Source organism: Tachysurus vachellii, chromosome 22, assembly GCF_030014155.1.
Source record: "Tachysurus vachellii isolate PV-2020 chromosome 22, HZAU_Pvac_v1, whole genome shotgun sequence".
Lineage (NCBI taxonomy): Eukaryota > Metazoa > Chordata > Actinopteri > Siluriformes > Bagridae > Tachysurus > Tachysurus vachellii.
In genome coordinates, this window is record NC_083481.1 from 16,007,024 (window position 1) to 16,029,523 (window position 22,500).

At 43.0% G+C, this 22,500-nt stretch overlaps 1 protein-coding gene across 4 annotated transcripts in view; it reads right to left on the minus strand.

The window, feature by feature from the left end:
* The window catches only part of prickle2b (prickle homolog 2b), an 89,906-nt gene that overhangs the window by 9,506 nt on the left and 57,900 nt on the right, over nucleotides 1–22,500 (minus strand). For 2 of the 4 annotated variants that reach the window (XM_060857900.1, XM_060857903.1), the window contains one exon: nucleotides 2,894–3,077. In XM_060857900.1, the coding sequence (XP_060713883.1) occupies nucleotides 2,894–3,077 (184 nt within the window). The other 2 variants (XM_060857904.1, XM_060857901.1) reach the window with 2 other exon arrangements.

Below are 22,500 nucleotides of genomic sequence, written 5' to 3' on the forward strand. Positions count from 1 at the left end.
CACCAGCGGAAGTGGGAATACACGGGAACGCAAATCCCCCAAATCTCGAGGCTGTAATTCTAACACGACTCGACCGTACAGAGCCTCGCTCTGCCCCTGAAGAAGAGCGTGGAATGATGGTTCTTCCGCTGCTTGTCTTGGCCGTCCACTCTTTTCGAGAATTACTGGAGTAGACGTGGGTTCAGGGATTTGTTCAGCTGAAACTTTCAGCGGTCGAGATCCAATAAATTACTGCATTCCTGTCCAACAATAACAATCGGCGCTGGTGCGGTGAGGAGATCTGACGGACGCGAGCCAGCGCTCTCATGCAAACCGGCGGCTCGTGGAAATAACTGTAATCAGAGCGAAGAGATCTGGCCGTCCGCCCGCGAGTCCAGGGGTCTGGCAACCACCTTGCGCATCTCGGTACATACAGCTGGCTTTCATAACACAAAGAAGGGCTCTCAGGACATGCTGATGTTCCCCAGGACAAGAACGAAGCCTAGTTATTTACATATCCAGCTTTGTTTCGAAAGGTTATTATATTCTCAGGGACTAGGTCTCAAGTTCCTGTCTGTTGCTCGGAATAATCGCAGCCCCGAAGTGATACAAGTCTTTATTATTTATCAGATAAAGCGCCTAAAGCAACCGCAACCAAGTAAAACACCAGAACTCGACTCTGCGTTCGGGAAAGTAGCAGTTCCCGTAACTGTCTGTCCAGATTGTAAAATCATCGTATGGCTGTGAAAAAAACTGTTCTGTCCCGCCGATACTTTTTCCATTTTGAGATTTTCCATCTTAAGGGCCTTGTCTATGTGAGAGACGTTAAAATCTGGGCTTAGCTCGTCGTCCCACTTCCTTTTTCCACAAAGAGTGAAAGACAGCAGCCGGCCAGGTCGGACATGCATAAGTGGTGATGTGCTGTCCAGAATTCCAAAGCCGTCCTCCCAAAACAATTTTTTAACGTTTCGGTGAATTAATAGCACTACACAGGAGAAAGGGCAATGAGAGACAGAAACCATGTGAATCCGTGAGGGAGGACGCCTTCGGGCTATCCGCACTGCTAAGCCAACATAATTGGATCGCTAAACTATAGCCGGTCATGTGACTGTTTGGAATCTGGCGCTAATCTCTAAAATCCCTGTCTTTCACTGAGCAGGAATCCTCACTGAATCATGAGGATGGTATTATCATTGTCTTTCCATGCTTCTGGATAAAAGAGCTAATGAGAGGGAGAAATGTGCAGGCCAGCTTTCCTTTCAGCTGTAAATCTCCTTCTTCATTTCCTTTCCAGAGGTGCGCGAGCTCCATCCCCATCCCCGTCTTAGGGTGAAACTGCAGACGCCAGCGTTCTGCTTGATAACAGACTACTCGCTAATAAAGCTTTCCCTGCTAGGGAACTTCATCAAATTTATCTCACCTGGATGTTCTGGCTCCTGTTGGTCAGGAAACATAGACGCGCAAACACAGACGCCCAAACACAGACGCGCAAACCGAGGTCTTGCGGAATGCTCGGCCATCTGTCAAAAGCCGACATCGATCACGATCAGGTTCAAACCATGGACGTCCACGGCCTTTAATAATCAGCCATCGCGACAAATCAATCTTGCTCCATAGCAGCTAACTCGTTTATACCCCGTGGTGAATGCCACGTTCAGAGATCCTTGAAGGGGGGGAAAAAATGGACCACAACCGTTGGCTGACCTCTAAGGGGTAGAAAACGTAGACAGTAGACGGTGCTTTATTGGTTATCGACCTGCTATACGCTGTGCTAGTAATAAGGCCGTCTTTCAGTTTTGAAGAAAATGAAACTCGTAGCCATGAACGATTTAACTGGTCTATAAAGAGAGCCAGCCACCCGCAAACGCTCTAATAAAGCCCATGTGAGAATACGGTGGAGCCAAAAACCCAGCGCTTCTACAAGACTGGGGGAAAATGCTGGGGAAAAAGAAACACTTTTAAGCATGCTTGATTTCAGAATTCATTTTAAATGCCTGAGCTGTGTTTTATAACTTCCACTCAGAACGGTGCAGAAAACAAACACCAAAGTTTAGATTTCACTAAGAGCAGTAACGTGTTTCGTAACCTACACAAAATCCTGTGCTGTTAGTCTCCGAAGTGCCTGAGACAGTGTAAATATATATGTGTGTGTGTGTGTGTGTGTGTGTGTACACGTGTCTGAGTTAAACAGCGTAGGAATGTATATACACTCGGCAGTGCCATGTTGGGTGTGTGTGTGTGTGTATGTGTGTGTGTGTGTTTGTGTGTGTGTGTGTGAGCCTGAGACACGTTACATGCCAACAAGCTGTCTGAATCTGCTTAGACGTCTTTTCTGTCTGGAGATGAGGAGTTTATTCATACGTCTGTTAACACGGTTTATTATTTTTAACATATATTTGCAGAGATGGACTGCAGCCATGAGCAGTTTGGATCGCAGCCCGCTGACTGCTTTAAACGGCACACGGAAAGTAAACGCCTGCTTTTCAAAGATGATAATTCATCCAGTTTTCTCCGCTCAGCCGAGACGTGTTTGCTTCATTATTTCTGCAGTCCGGTACACACGTGTCCGTTATTTAATACGATCTTATGTTACGTTTGTCGTCTCGCACATAACCGCATTGGTCGCATTTTCAACGTCAGTGAAAATTCCTTCTGGCTGAAATCTTGTTGCCTTTCAAAGGTCTAGCTAATGTCTTTGTGCTCATCGTTTCCACTACATCCAGCTTCGTGGTGAAAATCAGAGATGGTTAACATTTCGCAACGTCTCACATTATGCTAAAAATAACGTGATTCTGCTTCAGTTAGTATGTTAACCTTCAACCTCGTTTTAGTCTCACTGCATCTTAAACAACATCCTCACGTGTCTGAACAAGTGGACACTGTGGCAAAGAGAGGTAGTTTTTAGGGGTCGTACCTGCTCGGGTTTGAGGCCGGGCGGCACCCAGGCGTACTCCTCCAGAGCGCAGCCCGAGTCGTCGTCGGACGTGGAGTTCCTCTGGAAGTCGTACAGCAGTTTGGACACGGTCTTCTCCATCTCCAGAGGCATGGCCGTCACAGCATGATCCTCAAGCGGACACTTGCAGTGCAGACAGATCTTCCTGAGAGATTCGGAAAACACTAATAAGTGACTTCGGTTACAAATGGAGCGAAGATATTAGGTCACGAACGCGAAGTGACCCAAATTCTCCTAAAGCCAAAACAATCTGAGATCATTACACAATCATTTCAGCGTGGTGGGTTTATTTTGCAGGGGAAAAAGATCTGCCAAAAAAAAAATCAAAAAAAAAAAATCAGGGTTTTAAACGAATCCAGAAGGACGGATCAGTCAGTATCGGGCCATCTGCTTACAATTTAACATCCAAATTAGTGACGGAAAACAAGACTTTTATAAAACACGATCCCAAAACACTTATCAAGATCCCAAATCTGGAAAAATCAGTGTACAGTCGCTATTAGCTAATTCACACTCTGTTGTTCAGCTGCTACACGTCCTGTTAAAGGGGCGGTTTGTCTTAAGATTTGAATTTTTATTATAGATTATTTTTGTTGGACAAGAAAAGCCTTCCTTTCTCTCCTTAACTGACACATTGTATTCTGGTGAACCTTGTCTAGTTGTCTCAAAGGCAGTGATAATAATAATAATAATAATAATAATAATAATAATAATAATAATAATAATAATAATAATCAAATTGAAAAGTTTTGTTTTAAAAAAGTCACAAATTTCATGCCATTATGAGGAGGTTTATGTAAGATCTTCTGAAATCATCTTCTGTTGAAGGTTTTTTAATTTTAAAGAAGCTGTACAAACTTTCAGCATTTAAATGTGCTGTCAGAATTCGTATTTATTGTACAATACTGAAAATAGATATCTTACAACAGCCTTTATCACCATATTCACAACAGCTATAATAATAGATTATCCTTTAGACCTGTGGGACAATTTCAGGGCCAAAGAAAATGCAAAGAGAATAACTAAAGAGAATAACTAAAGAGAATAACTAAAGAGAATAACTAAAGAGAATAACTAAAGAGAATAAAGAGAATAACTAAAGAGAATAACTAAAGAGAATAAAGAGAATAACTAAAGAGAATAACTAAAGAGAATAACTAAAAAAAATCTAGATCTGTGGACAAATCTGTTCATATTCCCAGATTTCTTCTTTTAAATTGTGCGATTGTTCAAGATCTAGACGCACTTGTAAAAAAACGCAACCTGTACCTTTAACGCTGACTCAGACATGTCTCAGACAGTGATTTCACACACACACACACACACACACACACACACACACACACACACACAGTCCTGTTATATTGTATTCTTGTCAGAAAAGCCTGCATTGGGTTACAGTGGCACTTCACATGCAAATACACACAACAAACCCCCACCTCACACTCTGGTGACTAGGCCAGACTTGCTTACAACAGTCACTAAAAATTAAATAAAAAACTGTCTCACACACACACACACACACTCTCGTCAAATGCTTAACATCTGGTTAGTCTCCACTAGGACAGATGTGGTCATGCCAAACCTCACTCCCTGGCTCTAGAGGCCCCTGGTCAGATCTCTTAACCTCATCTGCCTCAAAAGTATGGACAGAACACAGACCAAATCCCGTTAGCACCTCGGGCACCCTGCAGGCGCTGCGGCGTCGGGGAGCGAAAAAGGAAAAATAAATAACTCTCTTACATAACCACTGCCTGGAGGAGCCTACAAAGTGCAGGCATTCTGCTGAAAGTGGGCGGAGTCTGTCAGCAAGAGACCACGCCCTTCGTGATGTCATGAAAGCTTCCATGGCAGGATAAATCTGATCGATCAGACAAGACTTTTCCATTGAGGCATGTTTCTAAAAGAGACGAGCAACGTCGTGCTGTACCTGTATAATACCTGCATGTCCCCCGCCCCTCCCCCACACCACCTTTGTCACCCGTCTGTTTCTGTGGTTTCTGTATGGAAACGAAGGCTTTGCGTGTGAATGAGTCTGTACTCCGCACGAAAGGACGCAGGACCAGATATACAAAATGTTGCTTGCTTGTTTGGTGCCTTGTGCACAGAGACACTTTGCAAGTCAATGGACGTGTCTCCTGTGCTGAGAACTGGGACTGAAGACAGACTCATAAAACTGGATAAGTTCTCTAATATCAATGAGAGGTGAGTGAGTGAGTGAGGGAGGAAGAAAGAAAGAAAGAAAAGAATAGAGAGAAAGAGAAGAATAGAGAGAAAGGGTGAGAGGGAGAGACAGAGGAAGGAAGGAAGGAAGGAAGGAAAGAATAGACAGAAAAGAAGGAAGGAATAGACAGAAAAGAAGGGAAAAAGAAATAAATTAGGAAAGGGAGGAAGGAAGGAAGGAAGGATAGAAAGGAGGTTTTAAGAACAGTAGAAGAGGGAAGGTAAGGAGCGTTCAAGGATGAGAAAGAAAAATGGGCAAAAGCAAGGAAGAAAGGAAAGAAGGTACTAAAGGAAGGATGGATGGAAGGGGAAAGACTGAAGGATGGGGAAGAAAAAAGGAGAAAACTAAGGACGGGATAGAAGGAAGGAAGGACAAAGGATGAAATGAATAAATAGAAAGAAAGAAAGAAGGAGAGGGAAGGGAAGGAGGATGGAAGGATGGAAGGGGAAAGACTGAAGGATGGGGAAGACTAAGGAAGGGATAGAAGGAAGGAAGGACAAAAGATGAAATTAATATATAAAAAGAAAGAATAAAAGAAAGAAAGAAAGAAAATTCATTTTTAAAATTTTTTTTTTTGAAAGAACAATAAAAATTAAAAAAGACACAAAACCATAACAAGCAGAAAGGGTTAAACTTCCTCTTCTAGTTGACAGAAGCAGGTTGGCGGTGCTGACGTGGCCAGTTTCTTCTTTTTTTTAGAAATGTATTTAGTAGGAATTTATTTCCTTATTTGTTCAGTCACCAAGCTGGCTTTGTATTATATCTGTTCTTACTGCTCCTCTGTTAAAAAAGGCTACATTATTAATCGAGTATTAATCTGATCAAGCCTTGGACCGTCAATACCTCCATCCAATCTGGAGCCTCAGGTGAGTTTCCTGACAGAGCGCACGGTTCGTTTTCTCCTGGTCGAGGAAGCCGAATGTTGCAGCAGCTGCTTCAGCGAGGACAAGGACAGTTTAGTGTGTGTTGAGAGTGAAGGAACATTTCACCCAAACAGTCCACTATCAGTAATGATGGATGAGAGGAAGCAGGAGCTGCAGCAATAATGAGCTCATGCTAAATGCTCCCCATTAGCTATAACTGTGTAGCGCTTGTGACAGCTTTTTTTTCCCTTTTGCAGAGACAGCATTCATATCATTCTGAATGAAGCAGTGTCCAGGGTAATTAATAAAACAAGACTTGTGCTTAGGTCCAATTTTTATTCAACAATAAATAAGCCTCTGAAATGCCTGAGTTTAACTGTCTGGGTCAAGCTACCAACATTGTTAAGCCTGAAATATGTCATTAGCATACTTAAAAAAAAGCGTTTAGCTAAATTCTGGCAATTCAGTGTCAATCTGACATCAGAGGGACATTTTTATTTCTAGATGGTTCTCTGAAAATCAAACATGTTGGAGATTTTTATTGGAACTCATAGATCCAGAATGCATTGCAGTTAAGGCAGAGACTCGGGTCGGCTAGCTAGCGACGTACAGGGATCTAACAGACTTCATCGCTTTCTTTAGGTAAACATGTAGCAAGGGTAAAATCCCACTGCACTGCTTATCAGAAGGTTAAACTGCATTATGGGTAATGTAGGAAACTATAGGTAATGTAGGAAACTAGAAATAAGTGGCTTGGGAAGGATTCATCTTTTTACAGTGTGAGGTTGTACAAATAGAGCTCTGGAAACGGTGTGGCACCAATTTACTTTACTGTGCTACAAATTAAAAAAACCAAGATGAACAGATTTAAAAAAAACGAGGGCAGGATCTTTTCTCAAAGATGAAATGTCGTCACTCCGTAGTCCACGATTGATCGCAGAAAGCAGCGACAAATTGATTTTCCTTTAGTGAATATATTTCTCCAGGTTTAAATTTCTGATTTAAAGCTCTCAACGCTCGACAGACGGATAGCTCAAACTGAGCACGCTGATTTCATTACAAAACCCTGCGCTCACAGGAGACCTGCACTGACAGCCTTCGGAAACACGACCCCGCCTTCGCTAGCCAGACATGAAAGCGGCTGTCCTGTCCCCGGAGTGGAGGGCGGACTGCTGCCAGCCTGCGAGGCGTCCGGAGAGACGGTGAGCCGCGTTCTCGTGATGCGAACAGACAGACGTTTGCATTCCAGCTTAATAAGTGAGCTTTCACGTCGTATTCGAACAGCAGATGTGATGTTGCTGCTGGACTGGTCTCTGCTGTGTTTAACAATAGCTACAGGCACAACACATGGAGCGCTTCATCAGGTTTATGGGTAATTCCGTGCGGTTTGCAGGCATGAACCAGGTTTGTGTGATATTTGAAGAGAAATTCCACATCGCCAGCATACCTGTAAGGCACGCAGGATTTCCATAGCATCACTCCCAACAGACAGCTGGCAACAGACAGCAGAGCAAACTCTCTCTCTAACTCTCTCAGATTACTTTTCCTTTAAACAATCCAAAAGAGTGATTTTAAAACAAATCCCCACCCAGTTTTAGACTTTAATACAAGCAGAAACTGCACATCTACTGGATCATAGAACCCTCAAAAGAGCAGCATCCGTTTTTCAGACAAATCTGATTTGGTATGGTGGAGATGTGGAGGCCACGCCTCCTTCACTAAAAACTGACATATGCATAAGCCACGCCTCCTTCACTTGGACATGATGGATATTGTAGCCACACACCCAAAGAAACCACGCCTACATCACTCAATCTAACAAAGAGGCCACACCTTTTCGTCGGGCCTGACAAGACACGGAAGCCACGCCTCCTTTGTTTGAGCTGGCAATGAGACCACGCCTTTCCACAGATTCACAGGCCACGCCCCTTTGACTGAAATTGACAGGCGCAGAGACAACGCCCCATTCACTAGCACTGATTTCTTTTTTACACAGACTATCAGGCACATAGTTCATGCCTACTTCATTAGGGAAAGATAGACACACCTTCTCTGGAACTGACACATAGGCCACGCCCCTTCACTTAAGCTGACAATAAGACCACGCCTTCTCACACACTCACGGGCCACACCTACATCACTCAACCTGTCAGACACAAAGGCAACGCAATGGAGACACGTCTTCTTCGCTGGAACTTACACAGAGGCCACACTGTCTTTATTGGCTCTGACAAAGGCCACACCTCTCTAGTGACAAAGGCCACACCTCCCTACTGACAAAGGCCACACCTCCCTACTGACAAAGGCCACACCTCCCTTCTAAGAAAGAACACAAAGAGGCCACACCTCCTTCACTGGACTGACACCCAGAGACATCACCTCCTGTCTTATGGCCGAGACAGACACACACATAGGCCACGCCTCTTTCCGTGAAACCGACAGGAAATCGTGAGTGTGATAATGTGCAGCTATCAATTGCTTTAAGAGTGCAGTGCATTGTGGGTTTTCAGGAGTGTACCAGACTTCCTAGACTATTCTTTCAGACAGAAATAGTGCACTAGATAGTGTACAGTGTGTGGGTTTGGACAATTTCCTCATCTGGTTCAATTTAGATAGTCACTGTTCTGTGAAAGCATCATAAGTATCGGCACCCTGCAGCAATATAAATAGGATATGTACTGGATGAACAGCCTGGAGAACGATTTTCTTTTTAAACAACCCACTGATTTGACATCCATCACACAACTGCAAGTCTGCGTATTCAGCCTGAACATTTCTAATCATGCTTAACGATGGAGCATATTGTTAACAAGCGATTACGTAGTACTAATACAATATGTTCAAACGAACAGGGATTTTACCACAAGCGCCCACCTGCTGCAATCCATCACAACCAGCTGAAGTTTCACCCCAGGGCTTTGGGCACCTGTGGCCTGGCACACATCCCACATCTAACATCAAGCAGGCGTGCTTCATGCATCACACGCTATCAGACACCGGAGCGTCTACATTCTTTACTTTTACTACAGATCCGCTTTTATTTCACGCCCTAACACAAAAAATGCACCGATGTAAACTAAAGGCACTGTGGGGTGGATGAGACACAAGAAGAAAAATTTTGTCCTAAGAAACAGCTGCTGATTTATTTTATGCTGATTTGAGCTGGGGAACGTGCTACATTGCATAAATCTGCTCTCGGGTTGCCGTCGCTACCTACTCACTGCTGTCTGTTGATTATTTTCTGCTGATGGAAGAGTTAAAACCTGTTGGAGGAAGAAAAAAAAACCACAGAAACTCACGGAGAGGAAACGAGCAAGCAACCTTCAGAGATTTACGTTACATTTCCCATCTGTCCAAACCATCAGAACGCGGTCTAAAACACACGGTGACACCGGGGAGTCTGAATCAGCAGCAGAAAGCTGGAGAAGACTCTGGAGCTGTCTGTAAAGAACTGCGTGTTTGTGTGTGTGTGTGTGTGTGTGTGTGTGTGTTCTGATAGACCTGAATAAGAAAAACAATGCCGTTCTCTAATCAAGTATGGAAATAAAAAGTTTTGCTGTTAAAGAAGGTGGGATTAAAAAAATCCCAATAAAATCAGCACCTCTGATTTCTGATAAATGAATGAAATCAGCACCTCTTCAATAAATTTTAGAGGAATTTCTCTGCATGCATGTCAAGTCTGTATCGTTTAACACACCTGAGCCGACACATCGCAAACACTTTATTTGCATGGCAGACGTTTTAAAATGTCCTCTTTCTCACACACTTTAACTACAACAATTGGTATTGTTATACAGCGCAGTTGGAATCAACCCAGGAAGCAACTGTGAAGTAACAGTTATCTAAATTATGGTTTTATTTTCACCCCGTCTGCCAACTTCACCCTGTGAAGACCTCGCTAATTAGCCAAAGAGTTGACTCAGGTGTGTTAAAAGAGGAATGTCAAACTAAACTCAGCGACCCTGTGGAACTACTGTACACACTGACACAATGAGGTAAAGGCAACTCTCTGGCTCTGCATGATTCTAAGTTTCACACACCAACGCTGACCCAGAATGTGCCTGCTAATGAGCTGCCTTGTTGGTTCAGGTGTGTTGGAGCAAGGAACACAAGAGAATATGAAGCAGAGGCCAAAGCAAATCCGAGGAGCCTGGAGTCGGTGCAGCTCTCTTTTAGAGATCAGTGTGATCTCGAGTGTTGTCTTGGGTTCAGCAGCAGCCTGTAATATTAAAACGATACAAAAAATGGACACGATTTTCCTTGCATGATTCTGACGTAAGGAGACACCAGTATCAGCACGGTATCACATATAGAACCAAACTTTGATTTTAAATTCTTTCATTCATTTTAAGCATCTGCTTCGTCTTGGTTGGTCATATCAGATCGAGTGTGGATGTGGAAATACACATAAAATAGGACAGGAGATTAACCACAGAAAATCTGGACAACACAGTGCTCAGCATTAACACCTTTCAGTTAGTCATAGGGTTAGTTGGTGTAGGATTTTAAATCAGGGTTGTGTTTGGGGACAAACACAAAGCTGGACTCCAGGTGTTTATCCAAAACACTTAGAATGGAAATGACCCGGTGTGTTGTATTAAGCCGTGCGTAATTTATTATCGCTAATAAAATGCAGTCAAGTAACAAGGTCAAACTGGGGGTGATGATATTGAGGCCACTCGTGCGTGTGAATGTGAGTGTGTGTGTGTGAGAGAGAGAGAGATCGCTCATTGTATTCATATGTTAATGCGCAGTGCCCAATCCTGACTCCATCGATCCTTTGGAGGGCAACAAAGCCAAACAAACTGAAAACAAAGGCATTAATCCGACTTACAGGGGACGGGTCAACATTACTGGACTCGGGGAGAGAGAAGAAAAAAAGCTACTAAAACGATTCAAAGTGTGATTTCTAATAGAGAGCGCGCGCTTTAGTGTTATTACGCACGACATAATAATTCGTGGCAAAAGCGCGTCACGTTACGCAGTGGTGCGTTCATGCAATATTAATAATAATATTATTAATAATAAATAATCTAGCCTCTTTTTATTTTTTGAGAGAATACAAAATCAGTCGCTTGTGAAATCCCTACAAGTCGGAAAGTTTAGATTTCATATAAATGGAACACTAAAGAACAAATGAAGAAATGCGCTCTGGGTTGGTTTCCTACCGTTTTCCGTGAGAGCTCGGAGTTTAAAATAATAGCTCAGCATTCATGCAGGATGTCCATATTTCCAGCAAACTAAAAAGAGCAGTTTTCCGACTTAAGGCATGTCTCAACTTCTTCTCAAATGGCATCCGCGCACTGGACAGGACAATCTACACCAGCAAATAAAACAGAAGGAAATCACCGAGCTTTTCAGATTAGATCCCCCTTCAAGACGATTTCCTCCAGGCATAATCACAAATCAGGGCTTTTTAGATCTAGATATCAGACCATCTCCCTCCACGACCTCCTCCAACCTAAATTCCCTTTAATAAATAAAAGAGCGCTCAGCAGCGCAGCGCAAAGCTCGACTGCCTCCTACTTACTGCTCGAGTGGAGACTGAGCTGATCGAGAGCTCGCTTTGACCAATAGGCTCTCAGTATGCAAATAAGAAAGGATTTCTGCAATCGTGGATCCCTTCAGACTAACCAATAAATTTGGAGTATGCTAATAATGTCAAACGTTAGCCGAAAACGTCCTGTTGGCGTTAAACCAATCAATGGGGAGTATGCAAATATATCGGCGTCGTAGGGGCGGGGTCAATGAGTCAAGCGTCCTGCGTTTAGTTATAATTAGGAACTCAATGGCTGCTGTTTTGGTGTCATTTACATGTAAATGAGTCAATTTCCCCCCCAGGCTTCATCGCCCCAGGGGCAGTTAAAGCGCCATTCAGAGACACAGAATAGCAGTAAATAATGTAACACAACACTATAAGAGGTCTTGACACGTTTAGTAACAAATATTACTGAGAAACAGCAAACGACCTGTTAAGACTGTAGTTTATTAAAAAGACAACTTTTATTGTTACACCACACAAGCCTGGGATCATAAACTCCATGTCTTCAAGACTTCATGTTGTACAACAAATGTGTTGTGATGCAAAAAACTAATGCTTCCTATTAATACATAGACTATTAATACATAGACTATTAATACATAGACTATTAATACATAGACATTGTTACGTAAAAATTGATTAAGAAAGCGCTTCCTAATTGCTGAGGAAGTTCCTGATTGGCTAAAATCTGTGAAGCAAAAACTTTGGCTTTATTTTTTTTCAATTTAAAAACTTTCAATCACATCAAATAAAAGCCACATTTATATATATACTAACATTATATCATTATGCCATGATATCATTATATCATTATTTATTATTTATATCATTATATATCATTTATCGTACATCACATATAGAAAATTATATATATAATAATTTTCTGACAGGTCAAATTTTTTTTTTTTTTAAGAAGAATGAAGTCTTTGTTAGGATTGAACTTCAAGGTTTAGTGATGCATTTTCACCCAAGCTTGTGGGAAATAATGATTTTGCAGACATCGTTCCTTCCAGAATTTGAACAAGCCATAGAGCAAAAAATAATCCCAGAGGATTTAAACAATTTCATGCATTCTTAATCAGGTCTTACGATAGGATGGGTGTAATAGTGCAGTGGTTGGAGAATATTGTGTAACCGAATTAGAGGTGTATTAGAGTTTCTAAAAGCAATTTTGGAGCCCAGTTTTATCCTCTGTGGATTCCTTTTGGAGGTGATAATTACACTATGTCATACTATAAACTGCACACATTTCTCACACAAAAATGCAGGCCTGTGGGAGTAATTGTTGAGAACAACTAACTTTAATGAATGCATAGATCATTTCCCATAAACTAACTCTCTCTCTCTCTCTCTCTCTCTCTCTCTCTCTCTCTCTCTCTCTCTCTCTCTCTCTCTCTCTCTCTCTCTCTCCATTCGCTATCAGGGTTATCCGTGCATGCCTTTTCCAGTGCTAGTTTTGGACTCAGCCCAAACACTGTTAAGTCGCATGTTTCCAGAGTGCTAAGTTTAGAGGCGAGGCCAATCAGTGCAGCACACAAAAATGTAGAGAGAAGTGGAACTGATGGCCCAGGGCCCCTTAGCAGAGGAGGCTCTCATGAAGCCTCGACTGTAATGTGGCTTGATTTGCAAAAGGAAGAGCTAGAGGGTTTGAGGTTTGATTACTGGATCCACCCTGTATGTTTTTTTTGTGTGTGTGCGCTTGCGTGCGTGTGTGTGTGTGTGTGTATGCGCCCGTGGTTTACTCTGGGTTCTCTGGTTTCCTCCCAAGTACAAAACATGTGCTGTAGGCTGAATATTGTCTCTAAGCTGTCCACAGTGTGTGAATGGGTATGTGTGCCTTTTGATGTGCTGGCAACTTGTCCAAGGTGATCCACACCTTGTACCCAGATTCCCTTGTGACCCTGAATAGGATAAGCTCTACAGCAAATAGATGGATGGACATACTGTACATATTATATTATATGAACCCATAAATATGTGCTCCCATACATCTATAAACCTATAATAACTTGTTCAGTCTAATATACTACAGCATGTCACATGCTCGCTGCTGATTGGACAAAGTGTGTGTAAGACTAGGAGAGACATGAGATGAGTTACAGTAAGAGCTTCGATCCAGGTTATTTATTTCTTTTATATAAAGGGTATCGACAACGAGCTTTATTCATCATGTTAACACACTTCTAACCTGGTGGCCATGTGCATTTGTTTTATTTATATTTGCCATGTATTCTGGAACAGTTAGAACTTTGTTGTAAATCAATACGCTTTCTGTGCACACGTTTAATGGTTAAAAAAAAAAAAATACAGACATCGTTTGCAATATGAAACTGGAGGGTGTATAATTGACCAACATAAACGATCCATTAAACCCTTGTGGAAATCCTGCGTAAACCGATCTGGGTATACACAGGCTGCTCTGTGTGGCCCGAACTCCGACGCCAACTCGGAGCACGTGATGGAGCGCAGCCGACCTCTTATCGCACGCCGGATAGCGCACGAGCCAAAACCAAAGTGCGCTCGCACACACACACTGCTATCAGTTACCCAGCATCTGTGCGTGGGGCCGAGCAGAGGTACCACACACACGCGCAAACCAGAGCATGAGCCGCTGCTTGTTAACATGCACGTGCAAATGCGTGCATGTCCAGATGTGCTGAAACATGATTAGTTCTGATGTGAACAAACATGCTGAGCAAATTTCGCAATAATGTTGCTATTACAGTTCACCAGGCCTGGATGCCGGTGTATGTTATGTTATGACTCTTAGAACATGAAATCTGATGCAGAAGTGGCCTATTAAAGTAATTCAGTCTCGAGAGGACACTCTGCCACTCGAAAGTTTGTACACCCCTCATCTAATAGAAGGGTTTCTTTCCTTTTCTAATAAAAAAAACGTATAAGTATACGGATAAAGTACATCTGGATGTGTGCAGTGAGCAGAAAAAGTAGAAAAAAAAAATCTAATTATTTTAAATTCTTATCATTACAGATGAAGCCTTGAATACTCAGTGCTTTCTAAACTGGCTTCAGCCCAGGAGGTGAATCATGGTGGTGCATAAATTCATATGCTTGAGAAAAAAGAAAGAAAGAAGGAATGGAGAAGAAATAACAGCTAATACCATTAGAGTGAGGTAAACTGGAGATGGATCAGAGGCAGTAAAGAGCCAGCTGACTTTCCAGTCAACAGCTGAGCTTCGTTTCTTCACTTCAATCTACTGAGATGATGGCAACATAAATCTGTTGGTATATCGTTTGTCTTTAGTTTTATCACAAGCGATAGGGTTACGGTGCACAGATATCTGTACGTGTGTCATCGCTGGGGCTCGGGTGTGTTTCGAATACGCTACAAGGCATTTCACAATCACAGTGCAATAGTTCATCCTTATCGGCCAGCCCTAGTTCTGAGATAAACTTCGGAGTTCCAACTCTGGAACGGGAAAAATTCCAGGCAATATTTCAGTCCTGGGATAATCCGTCTGTTTCACAGAGACTTTGCAAATATCCACAAGGCAATACATGGGATCTGGTAACTTAGAAGGAAAAAAAAAAACATTCATTTCCACAACGGATTATGCATTAAGTTCACTCAGTGAGCTCAGCCAGAAGGATAAAATTACATTTTAAGTGCTGGGCACAATAATGAAGCTCAGGATTCAATTTGCTGAATATGGTTAATGATGAGAGAGAAAGAGAAAGAAAGAGTGAGAGAGGGGACAGAAGAAAAGAGATGAGGCCTGTGTAATCCATTAGACTACACAGGGGCCTATTTTTTTCCACCATGGCGAGGCCCTGAGCTCCACGATGACCTTGTAGTAAAGCTCTTGAGGGACTCTGCTATTTCTGCTCTTCACGTCCCCCTTTAGACCAGAGCTGTCCGTCGCCAGGAAGTGCTGCAAGGCCACGTCCACGTCCATCAGAGGACGTTAAGAGGACGGTCCTTCTGAAAGCCTTATGGGAAGATGGGAAGCTCTTTGTGCTGTGCTTTTCTATTTTTTTTTTTCTTGGCGGCTACGCGAAGAGCTTCAAGTCACACAAGTGGGTCAAAGTTAGAGGCAGAAAAGAGTGCGGCGGTTCGAATGAAAGTTTGAAGAAAAAATACGAAGGAATAAAAGGAAAACATGGATTTACGTCAAAACGTAGCTTTTTGCACTGCATTATTAGATTTGACATTTGATGAAAAGCAGCAGCTATTTAAAGAAAGAACAATAAACCAGGAGTGATGAGTCATCTAATGCTCTCTCGCTCGCTTGCTCTCACTCTCTCTCTCTCTCTCTCGATCCTCTTTGCCTTTTCATCTCTCTATCGGTCTCTCTTTCATCCTGTCCTCAGCTTCTTTTAGACCGTGCGGTCATTTCAGATTGTTAGTTGTCACACAGTACGAGATGATCCTAATAAAACTCTGGCCGACTGTGTGACAACCCGTGTTCTCCACATCAAATTATACCGTGATGATCCTCTGACAAAGGACCTGTGATTAAAGATAATCACCATGTTCTGCTGAAGTCATCAGCCAGCGTCATTTTGGCTCACAAAAACAAAGACTGTGGTAATCAGGATAGTTTTTTATGTCCATTAGCATGTTCCATAAATTTCAGCATTGATGCTAGCGTTTCATGAGTATGGCTGAATCCGATGCCGTCGGCCTAGCGGTGGCTTTATATTTATATATATATATATTTATACATAGCCACTGATGTCCGTCTGTGTCTTGTGCTTTTTTAAGTAGTTCATTTAACATTTATCCAGGAATCATTAAATATGATAAAAAATATTTTACAACAGCGTTCTGTAAAAAAATAGCGCAACTTGTGGAACACAAGCGGTTAACAGATCTACCCCCTGCAATGAATCCCGCCTCTGTAACTCACCTCTCTAAAACGATTGGCCTTTGCATTTTTTGAGTCCTGCCTCTCTAATCGCTGTTTGATTGGCTTTGTCTTTCTCGCTAATGTGTTGAGGTCGGAGGCTGCAGCTATATTCCATTGTATGAAGCAATATGCAACGTGATTATGCAGCTACCGGTATGTGAGTAAGAAAGTATTCTTATAACAACAGTTTTATGCACAAAATACGGGGAATGTTGTCCCCATCAATGTCAAATAAATTATGTCCCCACCAATGTCAAATAAATTATGTCCCCACCAATGTCAAATAAATTATGTCCCCACCAATGTCAAATAAATTATGTCCCCACCAATGTCAAATAAATTATGTCCCCACCAATGTCAAATAAATTATGTCCCCACCAATGTCAAATAAATTATGTCCCCACCAATGTCAAATAAATTATGTCCCCACCAATGTCAAATAAATTATGTCCCCAAAAATGTCAAATAAATTATGTCCCCACCATTGAAAAAATCAAACTTACGCCCTTGGTAATATGTTACAGAACTCGTGTTTTTTTTTGTCTGTACAGTAGAATCTGGCTGAATATTTAGCGAGATGTTTGTGTACCATTATTATTTTCCAATGAGAAACATCAGCAGCATAGCCTACCTGGATCTCTTTTCTGTACATCAACTCAACAGGAAGAGAGAGACAGAAACCTGATTGGAGAAGAGCGTGAGCGCTGATTCGGTGCTTATTTCTGAACGGCAGCCTGCCAGCAGGACAATGTGAGGAGGCTGATTGTACAGAACAGCGCTCTCACATCCCTCCTACGTCCTCCATCCCACGGCATGTTCCACAAGTCCACATTCATTCCCCGATTCACAAAAGCCATTGAGCGTTAAGCTGTGGGTGTCGAGACACGCTTTCCATTTTTCTAAAGAAACACAGTGCTAAGCTTTTATTTGTCTTTTTCATCTTTCCAGGTTTTGAACATGAATGTAAAAAAGCAAATAATGCAGCTAGCAAGCTGAGGCTATGTACCATAGAGTAGGAAACGCAAGCATACACACAGCATATCCAAGACAATAGCTAGTTAGCTAGCTAGTCATTTGTTTCACCAATTAGCAAGCTAGCTAGAGATTCGTTTGATTACCTATTTAGCAAGCTATACATTCATTTAGCTAGTTAGCAAGCTAGCTAGAGTTTCATTCATTTATATAATAAGCAAGCAAGCTGGATATTCTTTCATATTTTCCTATAGATTCATTTGTTTATCTAGTCAGCAAGCTATTCATTCATTTAGCTAGTTAGTAAGCTAGCTAGATATTCCTTCATTTCTGTAGCTAGAGATTCATTCATTTAACTTGTTAGCATGCTAGTTAGGGGGGCACGGTGGCTTAGTGGTTAGCACGTTCACCTCACACCTCCAGGGTCGGGGTTCGATTCCCGCCTCCGCCTTGTGTGTGTGGAGTTTGCATGTTCTCCCCGTGCCTCGGGGGTTTCCTCCGGGTACTCCGGTTTCCTCCCCCGGTCCAAAGACATGCATGGTAGGTTCATTGGCATCTCTGGAAAATTGTCCCTAGTGTGTGATTGCGTGAGTGAATGAGAGTGTGTGTATGCCCTGCGATGGGTTGGCACTCCGTCCAGGGTGTATCCTGCCTTGATGCCCGATGACGCCTGAGATAGGCACAGGCTCCCCGTGACCCGAGGTAGTTCGGATAAGCGGTAGAAAATGAATGAATGAATGAATGCTAGTTAGGCAGTCATTCATTCATTAGCTGTTGAACAGCTCTGTAAATGTGTGTCCAAGAAAGACATCTTTGAGCTAATCACAGTCTGTAAGGATTTGTTTCAAAAGCTATTCAGAAAAGAATGTTTGGTAAATTGCATCCACAAAAAAGGGCATAATTGTACATAATTCTAAAAACCCAGTGAGGTCTAGCATTTTTAAATCTTCAGTTAAGGTAAACTGGATCTTGGGTGGTTCTGCAAATACTGCAGATGGTTTAATGGTTTAAAAGCAGCGTCCAAATTTGAAGTTAAATAAACTGCTAGACAAGTATGCCCTGTTTAAATATTTAGCTTTAGCCGGGGAGCTTTCCGACACACAGAGCCGGGACTGAGATATGACTGAACGAGAGAGAGAGAGAGAGAGAGAAAGAGAGAGAGAGAGTTAACTGAAGCATCACCTTTAATCATCACAACTCTGGTAAATGGATTATCAGCAAGAGGTGTGACCTCAGCCAGAAATGAACTACACACACTTCCTGCTAGAGTAGAGTCCTGGCCAGGACGGCTTCTATCCGGCCATTTACATGGAGAAATATTAACTTTGGACCAGCCGCTGCATGCTTCAGGGATTTATGATGGCTAGCGCCGGAAAGTCAGGCGACTCCAAAGGCCACCAGCCAGGAGTCGCAACCAGCCACAGGCCGGTAACAAGCTGGAGAAACAATCGAGCTGCCTGAGAGGAGCAGAAGAGCCCATAAATCTGGAGGATCATTCCATCCTGAGCTACAGGGGGATAAGACGTTACGCTCAGACTGTAACCGATTACGTAAATTTACGGCAGTTAGAGCTGGACGGAAGTTGCACAGGAAGGACTTTCAGAGTCGGAGAGGAAGCGGGAGTCGATAAAGCGTGGATCAGACGGAAAAAACCTGGCTTGAGGAAAACTGAGAAAGCTTCTATACAACTCTAGAACTGACAGCAAGATACTAAAAAGATCAGGCTAGAAAACAAACTAATGTCGGATAACTTAATGCAACGGCTTCACATGATATTTAAAAGAAGAGTTATTTACATTACATGGACCTGGACACACCCTTCAACTTCCTGTTTCTGGAAAACAGAGCAAATAGAGCTCGGTCCAAAATAAACCAATTAACTAAAAGCCTGAGCTGAGATCTTTTCGTTCCACCCCATGAAGCGGCCAGCTTCTGCAAAGCAGGTAGGAGTATTAATGTGATGGACCGGGGTGGCATGGAAAGCAAGCGGGTTAAAGAATGGAGGCAGGGAGGGATGGAGGGAGGGAAAGAGGTCTGGGGGATAAAAAATAAAAGAGATTAAAGTTCAATCCGAATTTTCTGCGGCGCTGAACAAAAGGCGAGACCTGCCTGATAAATGGATGCGTATATAAAAAGAACGGACTAACACCCGAGACAAAGGAGGTCAACGGGAGAAAGGGAGGAAGAGACAGATTCATCCATCAGAGCGCCTTTTACCCTGAAGGAAACAAATTTACCTCAGGAACAATATTCCTAAGCGCTCACGCTCCAGTGATCTGAGCACAGCAGCGACAGTGATGTAAGGCTAAAAGCCTTTGAACAGAAGCAGGTTGCAGATAGGCATCGCTGACATTTTAAAGGATTTGGGAGCAGGACGAGTGGTCTAGACTCCACAGGATTGGAACAGGGCCGTCTGGCCTAATTGGGGACAAATTGAGGGACCTTTCAGGGTTAATTGTGACTCATGATGGTTGTGTTGTAGAGGTAACCAGGGCTGTCGAGAGTCATCGTCAAGGACGTTTCGGTGTCTGCCAGAAATGCGACTCTTGTGGTGACCTGGATAACAGCAGTTTTCATTTTTTGCTACGTGATGATATTTAGAGAAGCGATCAGATACTCAAGTCATTTAGCGTTTCTATGGTAACTACAACCGCAAGGAGTGTACAGTAGACACTCCACGCATAAACAGACATGTAACTGTAGATATGGCGATGTTTTCTGTAAAGACACAGACGGTTATGCAAGGAGTCTCCAGTGTCAGTCATTTATTCCAGTCAGAGGTAAAGCTGTAAGGTTTTGTTATTTTTTTACACACGACTTCAAGCTTTCTCTTTAAAATGACGTCTTTTTCTCATTTTTTTAAACCGTTTCCTATCTAGATTTTTAAACATCAACACTTCGACTGGCACAAACAGACCAGGTACTGTTCAGGCATAGAGAGGAGGAAAAAAAAATACGAGGGCATGAAAGAGAGGTTCGAGAAGCTTGTATGCTTATATTCTCGGTTTCTGAAAGTGTGACCTTGTCCTTAATGACAGGGTGGACACACAGCCAAGCTTGAGTGGTTTTACACACACACACACACACACACACACACACACACACACCACACACACACAGGCTAGAAACCAACTCTGTACTCCATCCCGATGCCTGAACACACCTTCTCTTCCTTATTTGATCTGGATCTTTCTCCATCTTTGTTTATTTCTCTTTTACTCACTCGATCCTGTTACTCACCGATGCTTTAATGAGCCGTTCGGAGCACCAGGTGACCTGGACACACACACAGTGTATTTGTGTTGCAAATGTGCTATCTAGATTGATAGAGACGGAGAGAGAGGGAGAGAGGGAGAGAGAGAGAGGTAACAGAGGAGAGTTCAGGGGTAAAGACTCTATGTTGTGCCTCTTTCACACGTTTTTCAGGCTTGGCAGTGAGCTTTTCACAGCACGCTTGTGTCCCATCATCACATGCACAGACGCTCCTCTGTTTGACCCAGCCGGGGGCAGAACAGGGCACAAAGCTCACACACACACACACACACATGCATGGCCGAACCTGCATCCCATTTGGCCTGGACATAGGAGGGAGAGCAGGGCACAAAGCTCAAATGGAGTCAAAACACACATATTTTTTTACCTACCTAATAATTTTTATGTATGCAAGTTATTATTTATTTCGAATCCTGTAAAATTCACAACCATCCATTGGCCAAGAAAGCAAGAATTAGCTGTGCACTTGAAATAGGAGAGGCTTACTCTGTCTCCCCTGTCAATCACAGAAGCACTAGCCAATCACGGCCGTCTGTTAGCTCTCGTATGAGGAAGAGGGCCGATAGCGCTTTCTTCCATGTGTGTTCCTCTAACAGCAGCTTGAAATGAAGTGCACGTGTAACTTCACGTGTCTCTGTGAAAGCACGTGCCTAGCCTTCGCTGGAAGCTGTGGTGTGACTGGGGAGAGCTGGCTGGTGGGCGGGAACTGGCTGGTGGGCGGGAACTGGCTGGTGGAAGAGGGAACTGGCTGGTGGAAGAGGGAACTGGCTGGTGGGTGGGAACTGGCTGGTGGGTGGGAACTGGCTGGTGGGCAAATTGAGGAGGAAATGGAGTGAGAGTGAGACAACGAAATTGATAGTTGCAGTTGTTTGTCTGACAGTAAATTAGCAGGCAAATCATTAATCGCTGTGACATGGCTGACTAAATAACATGTAAATTCTGCTGGGTCTGGGATCACCTAGCAACATGCAGCTCGTCGCTTCTGGTGTAAACAGACTGCAATCCAAAACAATACAAAAGGAATAGAGATGTTGAATTGTTGTTATTTACGTGTCTACAGTTATAGTTAACATGATTATGTTTGAAATTCAAACCCAGAACAATCACAGACAGGCTAAAAAGTTCATCTGCCATGAGCCACATCCTGACCCAAATATGGAGAAGAGAAGACCTTGTGCACCTCTCAAAAGAACGTTCTGGAAGCTCTCCAGCCATCCTCCCTGACTCGCTGCCAGTGATTATACATGGAGATTATTCCGAGAGCGAGGGAGCTTCAGCACATACATGCAAAAGGAGGGACCAGGCTGCTAACACACACACACACACACACACACACACACACACCAACCCAAGGCTGAGAGTACAGTGAGAGTGTGTATCCATAATGCCTTCTGTTCCTACCTTACTACAGAGAAGCAGAGTCACAAGCATGGTCTATCACACACCCAAACATGTGGAGACACACACACACACACACACACACACACACACTAACCCAAGGCTGAGAGTACAGTGAGAGTGTGTATCCATAATGCCTTCTGTTCCTACCTTACTACAGAGAAGCAGAGTCACAAGCATGGTCTATCACACACCCAAACATGTGGAGACACACACACACACACACACACACACACACACACACACACACACCAACCCAAGGCTGAGAGTACAGTGAGAGTGTGTATCCATAATGCCTTCTGTTCCTACCTTACTACAGAGAAGCAGAGTCACAAGCATGGTCTATCACACACCCAAACATGTGGAGACACACACACACACACACACACACACACCAACCCAAGGCTGAGAGTACAGTGAGAGTG